General features: G+C 39.4%; 2 protein-coding genes across 10 annotated transcripts in view; one reads left to right on the forward strand and one right to left on the reverse strand.

Moving 5' to 3' along the window:
- Positions 1–9,981, forward strand: part of FNBP1L (formin binding protein 1 like) — a 54,717-nt gene extending 44,736 nt beyond the window's left edge. The window contains exons 10-15 of one of the 2 annotated variants that reach the window (XM_059854266.1): positions 4,071–4,180; positions 4,748–4,880; positions 5,332–5,426; positions 5,927–6,075; positions 6,462–6,620; positions 7,668–9,981. In XM_059854266.1, coding sequence (XP_059710249.1) covers positions 4,071–4,180; positions 4,748–4,880; positions 5,332–5,426; positions 5,927–6,075; positions 6,462–6,620; positions 7,668–7,675 — 654 coding nt within the window. In that variant the 3' untranslated portion in view covers positions 7,676–9,981. Of the gene's footprint in view, positions 1–4,070; positions 4,181–4,747; positions 4,881–5,331; positions 5,427–5,926; positions 6,076–6,461 lie in introns of both variants that reach the window. The other variant, XM_059854265.1, reaches the window with a different exon arrangement.
- A 475-nt stretch (positions 9,982–10,456) lies between these two features.
- The window catches only part of BCAR3 (BCAR3 adaptor protein, NSP family member), an 81,761-nt gene continuing 73,323 nt past the window's right edge, over positions 10,457–18,894 (reverse strand). For all 8 annotated transcript variants that reach the window (XM_059854254.1, XM_059854255.1, XM_059854257.1 and 5 more), the window contains 6 exons: positions 17,256–17,890; positions 14,471–14,586; positions 13,491–13,662; positions 13,174–13,297; positions 12,116–12,328; positions 10,457–11,321 (listed from right to left, as the gene is read on the reverse strand). In XM_059854254.1, the coding sequence (XP_059710237.1) occupies positions 11,134–11,321; positions 12,116–12,328; positions 13,174–13,297; positions 13,491–13,662; positions 14,471–14,586; positions 17,256–17,890 (1,448 nt within the window). In that variant the 3' untranslated portion in view covers positions 10,457–11,133. The remainder of the gene's footprint in view (positions 11,322–12,115; positions 12,329–13,173; positions 13,298–13,490; positions 13,663–14,470; positions 14,587–17,255; positions 17,891–18,894) is intronic.

Consider the following 18,894-nt stretch of genomic DNA (forward strand, 5'->3'; position numbering starts at 1 on the left):
GTGAAACCATATCTTTATTGATTTTAAATACATTCTTCATGTTGTAAAATTGAATTAATAAGTTCTTTAAATTTAATAATTCTTCAACATTAGGAAGCATCACTAGGGTACTACAGATCTAGACTCACTCCAATATGCCATAATATTAAAGACTTCATCTCTGTAAAATCTTCAAGAATGAGCATTTAATTTATATATATTCTGAATTTCCTTGCAAGCATTTTAACAGACACCACGTTGTTGCACATTTTTAAAGTCTTTTGAACTTAAATGTATAATGGACTAGTAATAGATTTTTTTAAAAATCTCATTGATCAGTCTTATCTTTATAATTTACAATGATTAAATGCTTAATAGTATGTGATGCTGTTTCCCACGTGTTTTGTCCCTGGAAAATTATTTCCAAGTGGTACTGAGATGCAGAAATACTAAACCAGAGAACCACAGAAGGGTTTGGTTTGGAAGGGACGTCAAAGATCATGTTGTTCCAATCCCCTGCCATGGGCAGGGACTCCTTCCACTAGACCAGGCTGCTCAGAGCCCCATCCAACCTGGCCTTGAACCTACCAGGGATGAGGCATCCACAGCTGCTCTGAGCAACCTTCTCCAGTGCCTCACCACCCTCTGAATATAGAATTTCTTCCTAACATCAAATCTAAATCTATCTTCTTTCAGTTAGAAAATGTTTCCCTTTGTCCTGTGACCATCTGCCCATGTAAAATGGTACTCAGTTTGCTTCTGCTGAGTTTTATCTGTGAGTTGGCATTGATCAGCCAGTGAAGCATCCTGGTCATTTTGTTTAACAGGCCCTGTACAAGATCTCAGTCAAGGTGCTGGAGATCACAGACTTAGTGTCCCTCCACTCTGGGCTTCATGCAGTTCATTTTCCTGTCATTTTCCAGAGCAAGAGCAGCAAACAGTAGCTGTGGAGTAGCAAGAAGGTGTAAGCCAGTGTAGCTTGCTGTATTAGTGCTGCTGGTACCTCCTGCTCCTTTGAAATCTTAACAATTCTAGACAGTGTTAGTGCTTTTGAGAGGTCTGTGCTTGATGCCACTTGGTACATAAAATATCTGCATTATCAGCAGTGATCTGTAAACCTTAACAGAGTTTTATTGGAAGACTTTCTGAAGGGAACAGGAAGCTTGTTTATGTCATTTTGCATCTCTGGACTTCGAGATTCCTACCAGAGTATTGTTTGTGAAGGTTCTTTACTTCCCTCATTGCTAGAAATTCTGATGTCAGGTACGTGCCCCAAGCAGCAGCCTTAAAAATTGCTCAGGGTCAAAAGTGAAGTTGAGGTATCTGTCTTCCAAGTTGCTTGGTGTTTCTCTGGAAAGGGTTGTCCAAATCATTAAAAGCATGGTAGAGCTTCAAAATGCTGTGAATGTTAAAGCCAAGATTCAGCTCCTGGCACCCATATTTCATTTGCTTCTTCTAAGGAAAAAGTCCTTACTCTTTAAATGTCTTTATTTTTATCTGGACTAAACCAATTTTACATAACAACAATGACCCAAATGCTGTTTTCAGAAAGTTAAACTGATTACTTCTAGACTTGAAAAATATCTTTGTTTATTCTAGATCTGCTGTGATGATAAACTAAATACATTGCCAAAACTTCATTTATAAGAGTGATTGCAGTGGATTTTAAACTATCATTAATAAATTTTTTGTATATGGCTGATCAGTATATCATCATCAAATTCTGCTATTTTGTGTAATGTTGGCTGTGTGTGTGTTTCTTTTCCTACAACAGAAGGCTCAGACCTTTATTCCAAACACTAAAATTCAAAAGTAGTTTAATGAAGTTGTGTGTTAAATTTTCTTAAGTTTAAAGTACCCATTATCACCTAGTATTTTCTTAAAGCAATTATTTTCTTGTGCTTATGTCAAGTGTATTTTTTATAAATGAAAATGTCAATCCTTAAGTGATATTTTAAAAACACATTTCTAGGCATTAGTCACTTTTGTAACTGGTCATTGCATGTGAATAATTTCCCGTTTCTTTCTGTTTTCAAATGAACTGTGCAGTGGTCGGTGAAGATGGTAAGCCCGTGTGCTGATCTGTCTGCTGTACTTCTGCTAAGATAGCATGAAAATAATTTTCTGAGAGTGTTTCCATATCATAACTGCTTTAAGTCAGGTGCTGAAATACATCTTCAGATTTTCCACTCATATGCACAGTCTTCTTAATCATCCATGCTTAATGTAAGGCAATTAGACTTGTGATCTGGCTGCAACTGAATCTGCAGTGCTGGACTTCTAGAGTTGACCAGTATTCACAAGTTGGTCATGATGGAAATACTTAGTGATTTTTCTTTGTTAAAAGAATTGTTTAAGCAGTATAAAATATGTATATGAAAAGATTTTAAAAAGAGTGTAAAGAAGAAATACTGAATACTACACTCCTTTGAATTTGGAAGAAAAATTTGCAGGGGAGGACCTTTATGCTTAGAAATACAGGAAGCTGTTACATTAAATAAAATCATGCCTTAATCAATATTGTATTGCAGGGTAAATCAGTAAAAATTCACAAAAGACCTCTGTTCTTCTGATTCGTTTTTAGGATACTCTGGTTTAAACCAACCTGTAAGGAAGAATGATAGAGAGGACATGATTGTATTTTTGTTTCTTTGTAGTGTATTCCACTTAACAGTGTTTTCTTGGGAGACTTTCTGAAGGGAATAGGAAGTTTGTTTATGTCATTTTTCGTCTCTGGACTTTGAGACTTTACACAGTGTGTATTCTTCTTCCTCCAGAAAGAAACCCCTTGTTTGATTTTGAAAACATACCTTGATTTTCCTTCTTTTATGATGCCTTGTATTCCCTTCTTAAAAAGTAATGAGGTTGATTTTACAAGAGCAGAAAAGTTGAGGGGGTGAGAAGATCTTAAGGGGGGGCATTGGAAACTTGGCACCTGAGCCTAAGGCTTGTGTCAAAATCAGAACAGTCAAGTTTCTGTAAACTTTCTTCTTGACAAAAGTGCTGCCCAGTTTGGTTTGCCTCCATGGAGGGTTACTGGAATGGCAAGTGGGTTTCTTGGGTTAAAACCAAGTTCCTTAGGCAAATGGGATCACATAAAAACCCCAAAAAAACAACAAACCAAACCTTTGGTGAGTAAGACATGTACCATATTTCCTTCTTAACACTGCCAGTGTCTGTCACCCTGAGGGGAAGAGTTTTCACAACAAACATGCAAGATACATAAAAATCTCTTCCCATGCATTTCATACCCAGGCCCTTCTATCCTGCTTATTATAATCTTGGCACAAGTTTGCAGTCAGGTTTGCAGGTTTGGTCCATAACAATAGATGGTCTTAAATTGGCTGGTTTCAGATTTTTTTTTAACGTCTGGGAAGTCAGAGGGCTGTTTCCCTCCCTGAAATCTTTTGGTTGTCGGTTTTTTGGTTTTTTTTTTTTTTCCCTGTAAAAAAGGTGACTTGGAATATTTGAGCAAGTTTTGAGTCAAATAAACAAATTGGTATTACAAAGGTTTTTTCTGTGCTCTGTGAAACAGTTTTGCTTGAGGTAAAATCCATCAGAACTTTGTAAATTTTAATATATTTTCTAGGATTGCTAAAGTTTGGGAAGAGAACTATAATTGTGCTTTGGAGGCAAAGATCCAAAAGACAGTATTTTTCTTTTGATACCATCCAAATGAACACAGAACACAGTCCAGAGAAAGAAACAATTTATATATATGTATATAATTATTATATACACATCTTAGATTTTTGTTCTGACTCAAATTATTCTGTCCTTTCTTAATCTTCTTTAAGTGCAGTGGATGTATAAGGAAGTATATGACTTCAGAAAAATAAAGTCTAGAAATTTTGAGTTACCTCTGTGAGCCAACTGCTACAGAAGGCAGAAAGCACCTTGACTGAGTGACTACACTCTGGCAGCAAGAACATGCATTTATTCTGTGCAGTCTTTTGTAGAGCTGTCTGTCAAGTAAAGTTTTTAAGAAGGTCCATCTGCTTCCAGTGAACACTGTCCATGTGTGGGTATGTCAGTTCAGCTGCCCAGACCTGTGCATGTGGTAGCTTGTTTCATTGCATTTCTTCTTGCAGGGCCCTGCACTAGAAGATTTCAGCCATCTCCCTCCAGAACAAAGACGCAAGAAACTGCAGCAGAGAATTGATGAACTTAACAGAGAGCTACAGAAGGAAACAGACCAAAAGTGAGTGCATTTTTTTGGTGGGTTCTGTCATGGTTCTCTCCCTGGTTTTTTTGATGTCCTCTACCTAAGCCAACAGTGGTCAAAAGCTAGGAGAGGCTATTAATAACCTTTTTAAGTTCATAGTTTGTTGTATCTAGGTTCTGTTAATGTTGCTTCCTTCTGCTTTACTGTAATACTCATTTTGATTCTCATACTGCATAAGGGAGCATTGGCTCTAAAATGGTGTGTTAAAAGTTGAGCAAGATAGCTGCAACTTCGTGCTTTAAGAACAGAACATGACCAATATTTAGGAAATTGTATATAACAAACAGTATGGAAAACAGTACTGAGACTGGACAGATGAGAGTCAACAGCTGGAGTCCTTGTGTGCCTGTGCACAGCACAAGAAGCAAAGCAGAAGGCTAAGATGACAGAATGGGAGAAAGGTTTAGGCATGGGATGAAGAACAGCAGTTCCTCATTGCTGTGCTTGATATCTAATCACAGTTCAGGATCTCATACACATTATTTTAGCTTTAATGAATCAATAGTGCTGTATTAATTATTGTAATGGTTTGGATGTTTTTAGAGATGCCCTCATCAAGATGAAGGATGTTTATGAAAAAAATCCACAGATGGGTGATCCAAGCAGTTTGCAACCAAAATTAACTGAGACCATGAGCAATATGGACCGTCTTCGGATGGAAATACACAAGAATGAGGTTAGATTCTAAACCAGTTTCTTGGAAAATGTAAATGATTGGTACAATTGTACTTTGCCGTACAGATTTTAAATATAGCACCCAGAAAAACTACTTGATTGAAGAGTAGTCATCCTGATAGAATTTTTTGTGGGGTGCTGTATTTTCTAGTATGTTCATCTAGCCAGAATGAAGATGTACATTATTAAAGATGTAAACTGTTCAGAAGAATATAATATTATTCACTTATTCTGAAATTCACATGTAATTAGAGATTTTTTCCTTAGGCTAGTATAGAGCGTAGGCTAAGCATAAACGATAGGTTCATGCTTTGTGTGAAGTAATTATGAACTTGACATCTGACTGCAATCTCCGTGTGGCTGTGAACTGTCTGCAGTTCAATGCATTTGTTAAATGTGCTGCTTTAGAATCAGTTTTTCCTTGACACCAATATCTGCCTTTTCTCCCCAAGGCCTGGCTCTCTGAAGTTGAAGGTAAAGTAGCAGCCAGAAGCGACAGGCGGCACAGCAGCGACATCAACCACCTTGTCACCCAGGGCCGAGAGAGGTCACTGCTCTGTCTCTACTGCTTTAGATCCTGTGCTAGAGTCCGTACAGCTCTCTGCAGATTACAGGAGTGATAGGTGTTACTTATCCTCCCCGAGTGGAAAAATTTCCTTTCCTTCTAAAAGAGAATCTTAACTGGTTCTGACTTCTAAAGAGCTCTTCCTGCCATTCTGGTAACATATAAAAATACTCTAATTGAAACACCTGCTCATTAAATAGCAGTGCCTTTTAAACCTGTCTTATTCCATTGCATAAGGCTCACTAGTTTTCCACCTTCTGTGGAGACAGGTATGTGAAATTTATGTTTGTTTATCAAGCAGAATTCAGTCTAAGCTTTTGCTAGAGTTTTTTCAGTAAATCACCTCTGGCAGTAATATAACAACTGCTAACAGGAATTCCAAAACAATCTCTGTGACCTGCCCTTTCTGTGATGCACGGATGTTGTGAGTTTTGGAGCTAAGAACTCCTCAGAGTCCTCATGCTCCCATCATTGCATTGTAGCCCTGAAGGGAGTTACACGGATGATGCCAACCAGGAAGTTCGTGGCCCACCACAGCAACACGCTCATCCCAGCGAGTTTGATGATGAGTTTGAAGATGATGATCCATTACCAGCTATAGGACACTGCAAGGCAATATATCCGTTTGATGGTAAGGTTAACCATGTGCACTGGGATTCTGAGACTGTAAGGCATGGATGATTTGTTATAAAGAAGGACAGGTAAAATGATATAAAGCAAATTACATGTGTGAGTAGCTAATTGCTTAAAAGATCAGTGAAGGTACTTTATAAACTACTTTTAATTCATGAGCAGTACTTGTGCTGTTTTAAGATAAATATTAGCACAACTATTGGAAAATATTCAGCTTTACAAATTGGGACTGGGTTTTCTTCAAAGTCTGTTTGGCCATATGTTCTCTTGCACAGATTTTTCATGCTTCCTGTTTATATATAATTTGGAAACTATGCCTTGGGAAAAAGATGACTTGAAATTCTGTCTGAACAGTAAGACTTCCTTGCCTCTTGTTCTTCCCAGGTCATAATGAAGGCACCCTAGCAATGAAAGAAGGGGAAATTTTGTACATTATTGAGGAGGACAAAGGAGATGGGTGGACAAGAGCTCGAAGACATAATGGAGAGGAAGGCTATGTGCCAACATCATATATAGATGTAACGCTAGAGAAAAACAGCAAAGGTGCAGTAACCTATATCTAACAGTAAAACTGGCAGCTCTCAGTTGTACATTCCCCAGGGAAAATAGTGGAAAAATTGTAAGTTATGCAGGCTCATGGAAAGAATTACAGAATCAGAAGTCAGCAATGATCTGTTGTTTGCATGGAGAGTTAGCTGTAGTTCTTTCAGAGATGACCACATTAAATTATGCATCTTACACTGGTCTGTAATTTTGACCAATGTCTTCTGCTTTCCTGCTTTACAAAGCACTCAATCAATTCAGCTATTGAACTGGAAAAGACCAAGACTCCTGCTTGTTCTGTGGAATTCTTAGTTTTTAAAGAGAACTGAAAAAATACTTAAGTTTTAAAGATCTCTAAGATTTACTGTTCCCACTTTTATGACTTAAACTATGTTCTTAAAACAGAAATCTTTTTCCTCTAATCAGTAACTGAACTCAATTACTGAAAATTATTAATTTCCTTCCTTAGCAAATAGTTGGCAGCTTTCACTTCTTAAACAGGAAAATGTTTTCTGATTCTGAAAGTTCAGTAAAAATACTCAGGAAAAAACCATTATGATTAAGAAGGACAGAAAGTCCACTGACCTATCTCCTTCCTTTTCAGTACTTGTAATGTAGAATGTTCTGTATTAGACATGATGTCATTGTTTTAACTCTAGATACCTTGAACAAACAAAAAAAGATCACATGTAATGCTTGATGTCTTACTGGAAACTCTCTGCTCCTGATAAGGGAATGATTTTATATTCTTAATCTGTGCCTGTAAACTAAGTCTTTGAATTGTATTGTGTTTAGTCTGAAGACAGTGTCTTAAATGTACAGTAATTCTCCTCATTGTTAAATCACTGAGGATTGGAAACTGCATTGCACAACTTGATTATTGGGAAAAAAAAAAAGCTGGTTTTGTATTCCTAATGAGAGTTTGTGGAATTAAGTAGAAAGCTGATGTTTAGCCACTGAGAATGGCCTGTTAGAACTGAGCACGCTTCTCTGTCTTCTAAAGGCCTTCAGTAACTTTGTTCTTTTCTTTTTCCTCTTGGACTGCAGGTTCCTGAAGCGGGTTTCTGAGAAAATGGGCGAGATCTTGAAGGAGGTTACATGCAGCTGCTGGGGGGGGTGGGGGTAGGGAGGGGAGGGGTACTAGACTGGGAGGCCCAAGGGACAAGCTAGTTGCATGAATGCATGCAGACATACATTTAGTAGTCACTAACATCTTAGCATCTCCATATATAGGTAAGGATGTATTACAAAATCTTCAATTCGTGCAGGAAAATAGAGTTTCATTACCAGAGTAAAGGCTACTGCTCCTAAAATTGCTTTATTTTCATTGTCCTAGGTTGTCCCAGGTGCACAAACTATATTTTAGCTTGTGCTACATTTTGATTTTCTCAATGATGCTCATTTCCAACTCACTTTTATTGGCAGTCATTTAGAGCCCTGTGTCAGTTATCAGTCTGCCTGTGCCACCTCCATGCTCGCCGTTAACCTCCTCCTGCATGCCTAGGACAGTCAGGCATGTTCTGTGTAACACTTTGCCATCATTGCTCATCTTGTTTTATAACAAATCATTTTCTCTAAATATCTTCAGCACTAGAGTTTCATCCCAGTATCCACGTATGCTGCTATAACAATACCACTGCAACCATCATTACATTCCAGATGTTTGGCATAACTGATAAGCGACTGTAAGGTATTTTGTTAATTTGGGGGAATTATGCATCTCAGCTCTAGCCTACAATGCAATCAAGAGAAACTCCTAGAACTGTGGTCCACCTTCAGCCCTTCAGTAACCTGTTGTGAGCACTGACAGCCTGGAGCACAACCAGAGGATTCACCACTGCAAGTTAATGACTGTTTTCAGAAGTCAACCACTTGCCATTCAACTGCTGCCTTAAACTAGAGTGCCTAAATCTGTTGTTTGCCAACACTACCACTTACAGTATCCCACAAAGGGCTTTGTGTCTCAGCTCTTTTCACAGTGCTGCAGCTGCTGAGGTAGCCACGGTAGGTGTTTTCTAGAGCTCTACTTTACTGGATACATGGTGCATCCATGAATTTTATACATTGAAACGTGTATCTCTTCATTTGACTTTAATATTTTTTTAAAAGATTTTTATGGAAACTGTCTTTTAGTTTTTCACTATGACGTTCCAATTTCAATTACTGCAGTGCTAGTCCATTTCCAGGTGATGCTTCATTGTATGGACCAGGTGACATTTGAGTGATACTTCGTAATGATCTTTGTGCACTTTTACTTGTAAACAATTGAAATTTGGATATGTTTATACGTGTAAATATAGTTGTCTGCAGTGCCCCTATTGCTTATGTCGTCTTGCCTCCCATTTGTGGTTCTATTAATAAATACATCATATCTGATTGAGTAGGGTGATAAGAATTAGACTAGAGATGTTGGGGGGAGGGACACATCAACACAAGCTTGTCAACCCAGCCACCTGCTGTTTGGCAGTGTATTATGGAATAATAATTAAAACATCCTGTTTTTCTGGGGTCCGAAGCAATATGTGGATGCAGCAGTGCTGGATTCTTTTTCATTTCAGTGTTATTAGGAACTGTACTACCAGTAAAACTGAATTTGAGTGACTTGTGTAGAGGTTTATTCCTTTTGTTATGTATACCACTATTACACAGCTTGACCTAGTGTATTATGGGGCCTATTAAACTCTAAAGTTTAGATTTTTGGAGCTTGTATACAGGGTTATTTATATAATAATGTGACATTACTCAATACTGACAAAACTACTTAGGTAGTTTTTTGGGTTTGGGCTTTTTGGGGGGTTGTTGGGATTGGGGGTTGTGGTTTTGTTTTTTTTTTCCTTTTTTAAAATTTAGTACTTTTTTATTTTGGAGAAAACTCAGTGATCCTTGTGGGTCCCTTCCAACCCAGCATAGTCTGTGATTCTGTAATTCTGTGAAGAGGAAGAAATGTGATCTGTGTAGTTTCTGGTTAAGGGCCTGTGGTCTGCCTGGCGAACAGCCTCAGAGGTCAGTAATAACACTTCCTGGTAAAAGACTAAATGTTCTTTTCACACTACTGTTTTTGTTTTTCTGAAACCAGGATTTGCTTCCTTTGGAGGCAGGTTGCTTTCAAGAGGGATAGTGGAACTTGTATGAGGGTTGTTAAACATAGGAAAAAGCATTTGTACTTGCACAGCTTATAAATCACTTAACTCTGAAATTGTGAACGTGAGTTGTCTTAAAGAATCAGACATTTTCCAGTAATTTTTTAATCCTTTTTTGTGCACATGTTGATTTCCTAAATGTTAAATGCTTTGTTTAAAAATAGTGTTCTCTGTTGAGAATATTTTCATGGAATAAAAAAATCTTTTCATGGTCTATGTAATTAGCTGCCCCTTTTGTCTTCTGTTAAGATTGACAGGCACACGTCAGGTCTGTAAAGTCTTGTTCTGGAGGTAAAACCCTCTGCTGTGATTGTAGGAGGAAACAGATCTGGTGGAACAGATCTGGAGGATCAGCTAGGAGGAACAGATCTGGTGTTGGTTTTGTCATCATCCCACTCCAATATTCCAGTGCTCTAAGTAACATCTCACTCCAGAAACAGGCTTACTGACAACCAGCACATGCAGCTCTGACTTAAATATTTGTACATCATCTCAGGACAGCCCTTTGGCACCAGTTCTGTAGATTACAAAGTGGGATTTGCTGCGAAGACTCTCTGTATAATGAACTGTGTGCAAGCTGATTTCCTGTAAAAAAGTGCTACCGCCTTATGCTTTGTCTTCATCCAAGGATAAAGTACTTACCAAAGTGATCCACCTCAGTAAATGAAGCAAGTGTAATACATACATACACCCACATTTACTCATGTCTGAAAGCATTTTAATTATCTGGATTGTTTGTTCTTGCCATTTCATCATTCATTCCTGGCAGCATAGCTGTTGTGCAGGCCCCAGCAAAAGCTGAAGTACTACAGAGGCTGTCTTTAAAAAAAAAAAAAGGGAAGTCATCCCAACACACACACAGACTGCTCTCATAGGCACAGTGAAGTCTGAGCCTTCTGGTTACAGATAAAGAATCATTTCTGCAATTTGCAGTGTTTCTGTGATTTTGTAAATATGCAAATTATTTTCCATAAAGATACACTTCACAATTCTATCTACAGTGGTTTTTATATTCATTAAAGGAATATTATACAACAAATTTTCTGCCATGTCAGATAATTAATCTATTATTTTATTTACACTATTTGCTTCATCTTAAGATGCCCATGCCCTTGCTCCTTGGCATCATTAAAACAGTGGGAACTTTGGGGAAATAAAGGGAAAACCTGACTGTTTAGAGGGATCAGTAAATGACTTGGTGACACAGTAAATAAATAATTTGTTTAGAAATCAGTAGTTTTAAAACAAGTGTGCATTGTGCAGTTAAAAGTTCTAAACATCTTATGAAATGCAAGAAGTTTGTGCAGTATCAAATTGCCATAAGAATGCTAAGGTTATTTCAAGTATATCACTTAAACAGTGTTTCCAGAGTCTTATATACTTAATTGTTCCACCAGCTTCACTGGAGGAGGTTCCAGTTTTCGGGAAAGTGCAGTTAAGATCCGGCTGAATTTCTCATATCTCTCACTTTGATTAACTTGTGCTCCTTTGCTGCCCCAGAGCAATCTCATTTGGAATTCTGTCTTGAAGATTTCACTCAGCTCTTCATCTGGCTGGAAACCTAGTAGGTAAAAAGAATCCCACAGTATCACCATCAGGCAAATTTTTTTATTCTGTAGAAATGGCTTTTAAACTGTCTTCTCTCCAAATAAGCCGTAGTGCACTGGGTTCTGTTTGCACAATTATTTTAACAAGCTCGTAAAACAGTGAAAAACCTTTCCAGCTTAGACATTCTAGTAACAATGATGGCTCTAAGGACACTGGGATAGGCTAGCCTTGCTCAATTCTGATGTCTAGAATTCTCAGTGTAGTCAGACCTTAAATAGAATTACTGATGTATACATGCTGCCTGCAGAAATTCCTCTATTTCTCCCCACTCCCTTAACTTTTGCCCTGCAAGTCTGAACAATCAAGTCACATAGTTAACATGCTGCTGCTTTCTGGCCATAAGTGGTCACAATCTCAGTGCTGAAACTTGCACTCTTGTAAAGACTCTTAGGGTGGTTTTTTAATTGTAATAAGCAGAGTAGGAATTTTATATTGTACAGAAGACAGGAAGTTATCCTCAGTCTGTACTGTACTGCTGTTCAGTTGCCAGAAGGGTCAACATATTGAGTCATGAGAACTTAGAGTATGTTTAGCAAAAATGCTTGCTGAAGAGCTGTAGTGATGAGTCATTTACTGTCTGCTTTTAAACAATATTAATGTTGTCCTCAGACTGAATTTCCTGCAGGACATTTACTGCTCTCTCAGCTCCTGCCAAAGAGAGAAGAATTTCTCTCTCTTACACCCAGGGGCCCCCCTGGGTGGGCAGGCACCCAGCCCCAGGGGTGTGGCAGTGCAGCAGTCTCGTACCTTGCAGCAGCTGCTCTGCCCTCAGGCGGAAGGTCTCGGCGTGCTGGGCGAGCAGGCGGGCTGTGCCCAAGTGCCTGAGCATTATTTCACCACTCTGGTCGCTGCTTTCCCACAGCTCCATGCCTTCAAAAACAACAGCTTGGCGCTCCATCAGGGTAACAAGAGGCATCAGCAGTGGCACTGTTATATTGTTCTGTGGAGCACTGATAGTTTCTGGAATAGAGCAATGATCATACATCTCGTATCATCAGACATTACTGTTAATTGAAGAAGGTATTGTAACTGCAGTGTCCTTTTTTAATTTGGAAACTACTATTTGTCTTCCATCTTTCAAATCGAGGACAAATAGCCTTCAAAAACCTTACCTTAAATATATCTGTCATACCAAGTTGCAGTGAACTGGCTGGGGAAGAAGACCAACACCACTTGGTGTTGGAAAGCTGCATTTGCTACAGGGGAAAGTCCTGCTGAATTACTAGACAGTGGCATAGATTTTAAACATTTTCAAAACTGGTCATTCCAATAAAAAGTATCCAAGCAGCTAAAAAGTCTTCACTGTCTACCTGTTCTCTTGGAGAAATGTTCAGAGAAATTATTTTCTCTGCCTTGCATCCCTCTAGAAACTAGAGCTATAGTGATTCTGGCACGGGGGCACCTAATCTGACCAGAATTACCTAACCCATTATTTTTATTTGAGGATTCATCCTCTGATCTAACAGAAAAGCAGATAAGAAGCAAAATCTGCCACAGGAGAGATTATTTTTTCCCATTTTTTTGGCAAGATGACGTAATATGTCAGTTTCTACTTGACACAGAGGAAGTAGGGATGTGGGAAGAATGTTATATCCTGCAGGGATACAGGCAACACAAACACATCCTGATATTTGGCTGGCAGACTCTCTGCTTCTCTTCACAATCATAAGGCATTATACAAGTTTCCATAATTGTAAGGTACAATGCACAGCTATGGAAAGAGCAGCTGCCTTATCTCCCCACAGAGGAAATCAGTAAGGAGAGGCTTAAAATGCCAAACAGAAACCCATGTCACTCATACTCACTTGTCCACTCATCTTGTCCTTCATGCAAAGCTTTGCAAGATGGTTTCAGCTGTTTTTCATACATAATGGCAGTCTGGGTATAACAGTGTCTTAGAGCCGTCCAGGTTTGTTCTAATCTACTGACCTGTTCATGCAAAATAGAGAACACCCATTACTGGGTCCACAGCAGGAAAAGTACACTCTAGTCACAAAGTCATAGAATAGTCATGAAGACTATTCTGATGTTCTCTCTAGTCTTGAAGAAATTGCTCAAATTAAATTAAATAAGCCACCAAAACCCTCCACATTTTAGAACATAAAGAGAAACAGATTTTTACCTGTGGCATTTCCAGTGCTTTCATAATAGCAGAAAATCCATATAAATCTCCTAGTGACTCCTTCAACTCCACAGCAACTTGGATGATCCTGTTTAATGTTGCTGCTCGGTCTTCTACATTTCCTGTGCAACCCAAGATGTCAACAGCTATTCCTATTGCCATGGTATTGTGCCTGGAAGTAAAACAATTCATGCAACCAATTACAAATTATTAAATTTACATGTGTTCTAAGATCAGTTCAAAGGTGAATTTTTATCTTGGCATGCCCAGCAAACTCAGTCTTAGCAATATCTTTGCACCAAAGCCAGTAATGACATATAGAATAAACAGACACAGGCTTTCAACTAACATTTTAATAAATTCTCCTGAGATGCTACTAACTATGCGAAATTCTGCTCAAGCACTAAATGAATGAACACTTCTGGGCAAATTGCCCCAGTTCCCTTTATCCTCCACATTCAAATCCTGTGACCCCCGCCCCCAATATCTTAGCAATCAAACTACTAAAATATGAAGCAGAGAATGTAGATCAGAATACCCTAAGTGTTCCCCCTTACTTGTGCAGAGGTTTTTCAGAAACCTTTGGTAATAATTTTTTACTTTATTAGATCCACTAGCCACTTGCCACATGCAGAAGGATACTGCCTTTCAGTCTCCTCCACACACACTTACATGCTCAGATAAATTATAGGTCTCCTGAATTTTAGTTTCCTTCAGCTTGTAAAGGAGAGCTGATGGCATTCAGCTGTTCCTGCTTTCAACACCTTTCCCCTTTCCCTGTACTACATGGGACAGTTGCCTTATGACCTTAAGGAATCCTTTCCTAATCAGAACGAAGGTACATACCATCCCAGTAAATAATCTGTACCTGTGAATTCAGGAAACATGCAGGAGAGCATTCTTGAAGGAAATGAGGACAGCACAGCCACGCTTTGAGCTTCTGGCCACCTGCCCTGGCAATGAGGAACAGGAACATTTACCTCTCAATCAGGTCAAGGCGCAGCTGATGTCCATAAGGCAAGGTGATGAGTTCAAGACCAGAGTTCCCTCCCATGTTCCTCCTCATCTCTTCAGAAACTTCTACTATCCTTGCCACCTGTGAAGTGCAAAAAACTCTGCATGTTAAAACTAACATTAAAAAAACCCCAAAAAACTAGACACAGAGAAGTTCTCCACATAAGTGCATGGCATACAGAGCTAAGTGTACAGCATGCAACACGGTAATACAGGCATCAGAGAAAAGCTTTAACCTATGCATGTTCAGTGCCTTGCACAAAAAAGCCAAGGAAATACTTTTTTAAATGATACAGCCATCAGAAAACATCAAAGGTGTAACCACAATGCTTTATCAAACTCCATCCTCTGCTTCCAGAAAGGGATTACTGTGCAGGTTCCAGGAAATGCAGTGCACTCTGAGCCTGATTCTTGTCAGAGAGGCACTGCTCTTTGTCTTAAGGACTTAGACACTTGCTTTGCCTTTTTCCTTTCTAAAAAAACTACTGCTCAGAACATTTTGGTTACACCACAGGATGCTAAAAGATGAATTAGGTTCATATAAGTTCATAAAGATGAATTAGAAAAAGGACTAAGGAGGACACAATGTTGAGTGGCTAAGGAAGTTAGTGTGTGAAAGCTGACACCCTTACCAATTTGTCTTTGCCTTTTAAACAGATTGTATTAGCTACTGGTTATCTTAATAGCAATTATAATTGCTAATAATAAGCAAAACCACATGAATATGATGGTGTAGGATTATCTGCTGGTTTAAGGTCTGTATGTTAACATATTTACTAGCCAATCTGCCTGCAATATTCTGGTTATCACCCATCAGCAGGCTTTTTTGGCTGTGAAAAAATGAAAGCAATCTGGGCTGCACAACGAGCCTCACCAGTACAAAACAGCACTGTAGAAAAACCTGTTTCACTTCTAGAGAAGCAGGAGTGATGTGAGCCCCTGGAGACACTGGTTGCTAGTCCATCACAGGTATGCAAGTGGCCAACACTCACCTCATCACTTACTATATGGGGGATGCTTTATTTGAAATGTCATTATTTAAAAGACAAACTGAACTACTGATGACACACAGGATACATGAACTTTAGCCTGGGATCTCAGTACAAAGCATTCATTCTGGCCCAATTCACAGGCCAGTCTCATTGCATCATGCAGTTCTTATCAGAGCAGTCTATGCAACAAGGTGCCAGTAAATGACAGGCATTGGCTCAGCACTTGGAGGTGAACATCAAACAGACTTCTCTACCTGTCCCAGCTAGTTACTGTTCCTGCTCCAAAATCCAAAAATCTGTTTATGCAAAGCCCTCCAATGACTCTTAATTAATTCCAGCAGGTTACTTGCAAAGTTTACAATATTTAAAGCAAGGAGTCTAATGATGACCTAATTGAATATTATATACATACATATAAACTCACTACTTCTCTAAGGCATCCATATCCTGTGCCTTTAGGCAACATACTCTTTAACAATATATTAAAGATAAATTTGGGTGGGCGTGCTGAAGGGAAAAGTGAATTTTAAAACTAAAATGTTAGAGAATGCTGTTAATACTCTTGGAACCACAGTAAAGAAACCTCAATCTACCACTTCTGAGAAGAGTGAGGAGTTGTGGAGCTGAGTTTTTCTGAGTCACCTTGCCTGCATGAAGCCTCACTTAGCAACAGCCAACAGTGCTACTGAGGAAGACAAGAGCTGTGTTTGCTGTTGGCAGGCCCCCAGCAGCTGGCAGGACTCTCACACTCAGCTGCTCCAGGGAACTGTCCCCTCCTCAGATCTTCATCAGTGCAGCAGCTCCAGCAGAGTGCTACTGATGTACTTCTTCTGGAGCATCACCACTCCCACTTCCCTTCCTGCCTGAAATGGAGTTGCCCAGTAAGTAGCCACGTGTTTCGCTTCTCAAACTCTTCTTAAAAAGACTAAAACTGCCAAAGCCCAACAAAGCTTGGGGGTTAGATACCCACCACAGCATTTGGTTCCTGTAGCTGCTCTGCAGCACGTACAGCACTCAGTCCCGCCAGCAAAGTAATGCAGATTTAACTGCAGTTACATTGCTTTAATTACATCAAGTCATCATCTCATTAGGAGATGATTCTCCTGTCTTTCTGATCCATTAGCTGATCTCCTGGCAGCTGACCAAAGTCTACAATGTGAAAAACAGTTCTTTGTGGTTTTTTACATCTTTCTCAGCAGTTGCACTAGCACAGTTCTCTCACAGGAGACAAGAGCACAAGTCCTGATAGCTTTTTTCCCACACCACGTGCCCAGCTGTAAGAGAGGAACTCAGACAAAGATTAGAAGAGCAGCTGGTTTTAGAAGTTAAATATTTAATTCCACTGAACGTTGTATATAATGACCATGTGGCAATCAGGTAATGTCTGCATGCTCTTTGCCCTAACCAGCTATTTCCTGTTGTGAGCAGTTCTCCCCACAGTGCTTTGCAGCACAGAGAGCTCTTCCTCCAATACAGGAGAAAGGCTGAATCACAGGTTTGCAGCAACCAATAGGAGATTTAAAAGACATATGGAACTTCAAGAACTTGAGTCTAAAGTCAAACATGATGAGAGAGCTTTAGTCCAAAGAATTTGTGAATATTCTTATTCTTCAAATGGAAAACAAACACCCTAAAAATTCCTGCAAGCAATACAAACAATATATTAGCTGCACATCTACCCATTATTCTTTTCAAGTCAGTTCTTTAAAAAGTCTAAACTGGCACAATATAAAATAAAACACATGGGTTTTTTTTTTACCTTGCAGTCCATTCTAAGAATATGCTGTGCAATAATCTTTGGGTTGTTGTTGGTGAAGAGCTCCTTAACTCTTCTTAACATGGATGTTTCCAATGGCTTGTTTTCAGGAGGAAGTAGTTTGGATTCAAAATCATTCGGTTTAAAACTAGACACTGTCTCATAAACAGGAGCAGAAAAGATGCTGTCTTCTTCAGCCATCTGAGCTGGAGCTTCTAAAGGATCTGCAGGGTTCATTGCAGGATCATCATCAAGGATCAAATAGCTTGTTTCAGAGTTCCTGAATGTTGCCCTCTCCTTTTGTGTCAGATGTTCCACATAGCTGTTTTTCTGACACAAGGGTTGTTTTGCTGCTGTAGGATGTCTGGCAGGGTTTAGTTCACAGTAGTGTCCTTCAGAGCTGTGGGAAGCCAAAGGAGAATCTGGGGGCTTCATCAGGGGGGCTTTGCTGGGTTTAGGTGGAGGCTTTGGACAGAGCTGACTGTCTGATCCTCTAAGAGCCTCCCCTAGCTGTGACTCTGAGATGACTTTCTGAACAACTGTGGGGCTCAGAGATGGTTCACTGCCTGTTCTAAATGCAGGTGAGCTTGGACAGGAGTTTGCATCTGCTTCAGGTAATTGAGATGGATGTCTTGAACCTGCAGGGGAAAACAGCTTTTTAGAAGGCCAAAATACATACAATTCCTGGTGCCCGTGCCAGGGTTCATCTCCTAATGCTATATCCTGAGGATAATATTGACAGATCATGTCAATTATTTGCTGGTGAAATTGTGTATTTTGAGGAATGACCTAGCCAGCAAATTCCATTCACTTGCTGATCCTCCCAAAATCCCAAATACATGGAACAGCTGCACCATAGTATTATTCTGTGGTAATGCTGACAATACTTCCAGTCCCTGCTGCATACATAGGCTATCCTGTCAGAGCTGGATGGCCTCCATGGCTTGGAATAGGAGGTTTCTTTGTAACCTGATCTATGCTATAAAAACAGCAACTTCCAGCTGTATCACATAAAAGATGAGTCACTTCTGAGAATGACAAGCTTGAGATGAAAGCAAAACTTCCCAAAGTCAAGCCTGAATCTGAACTAAGGTATGGAAGGAATGAGCTTCAGAAATGCTAATCTTCTTGAGAAACAGAGCTAGTTTGAAGAGCTGGATCCATGTACTTCTGTGTATTTATGCCTCATCCTGTACCCTTGGCATCCAATGCAGGATTGAGTCTTGTGTCAGACATTCCCAATCTGCAACTCTTGGTGCATTTGCTGGTATCTAAGCAAAGTGGCCAGTTGCTTTGTGTGGGTGTTACTGCTTGATTACAGATATAAAACAAAAACTCCAAATCACAGGCTGTCACCACCCTTAAGCAATATGATAACAGGAGCTGCTCAAAGGATCCTATGACAAAATGCACAGCAGAACTCTTCAGGCTGTTGTAGTACCAAAATAAAAGTATCTGCAGCTATGGACTGGAATAATCAATTCAAATAGAGGGACAGAAACTTGCATTACAAATGTCTGCCCATCCCACTGTTAAAACAAACACAGGAGCACACTCTACCAAAATACAGTCTCACTGTACAAATACTTGATGTTCTCTTTGTCATGAGAACTCTCCATACAATAGGCATGAAAAATTTTAG

This window comes from Haemorhous mexicanus, chromosome 9 (genome assembly GCF_027477595.1).
Source record: "Haemorhous mexicanus isolate bHaeMex1 chromosome 9, bHaeMex1.pri, whole genome shotgun sequence".
Classification (NCBI taxonomy): Eukaryota; Metazoa; Chordata; class Aves; order Passeriformes; family Fringillidae; genus Haemorhous; species Haemorhous mexicanus.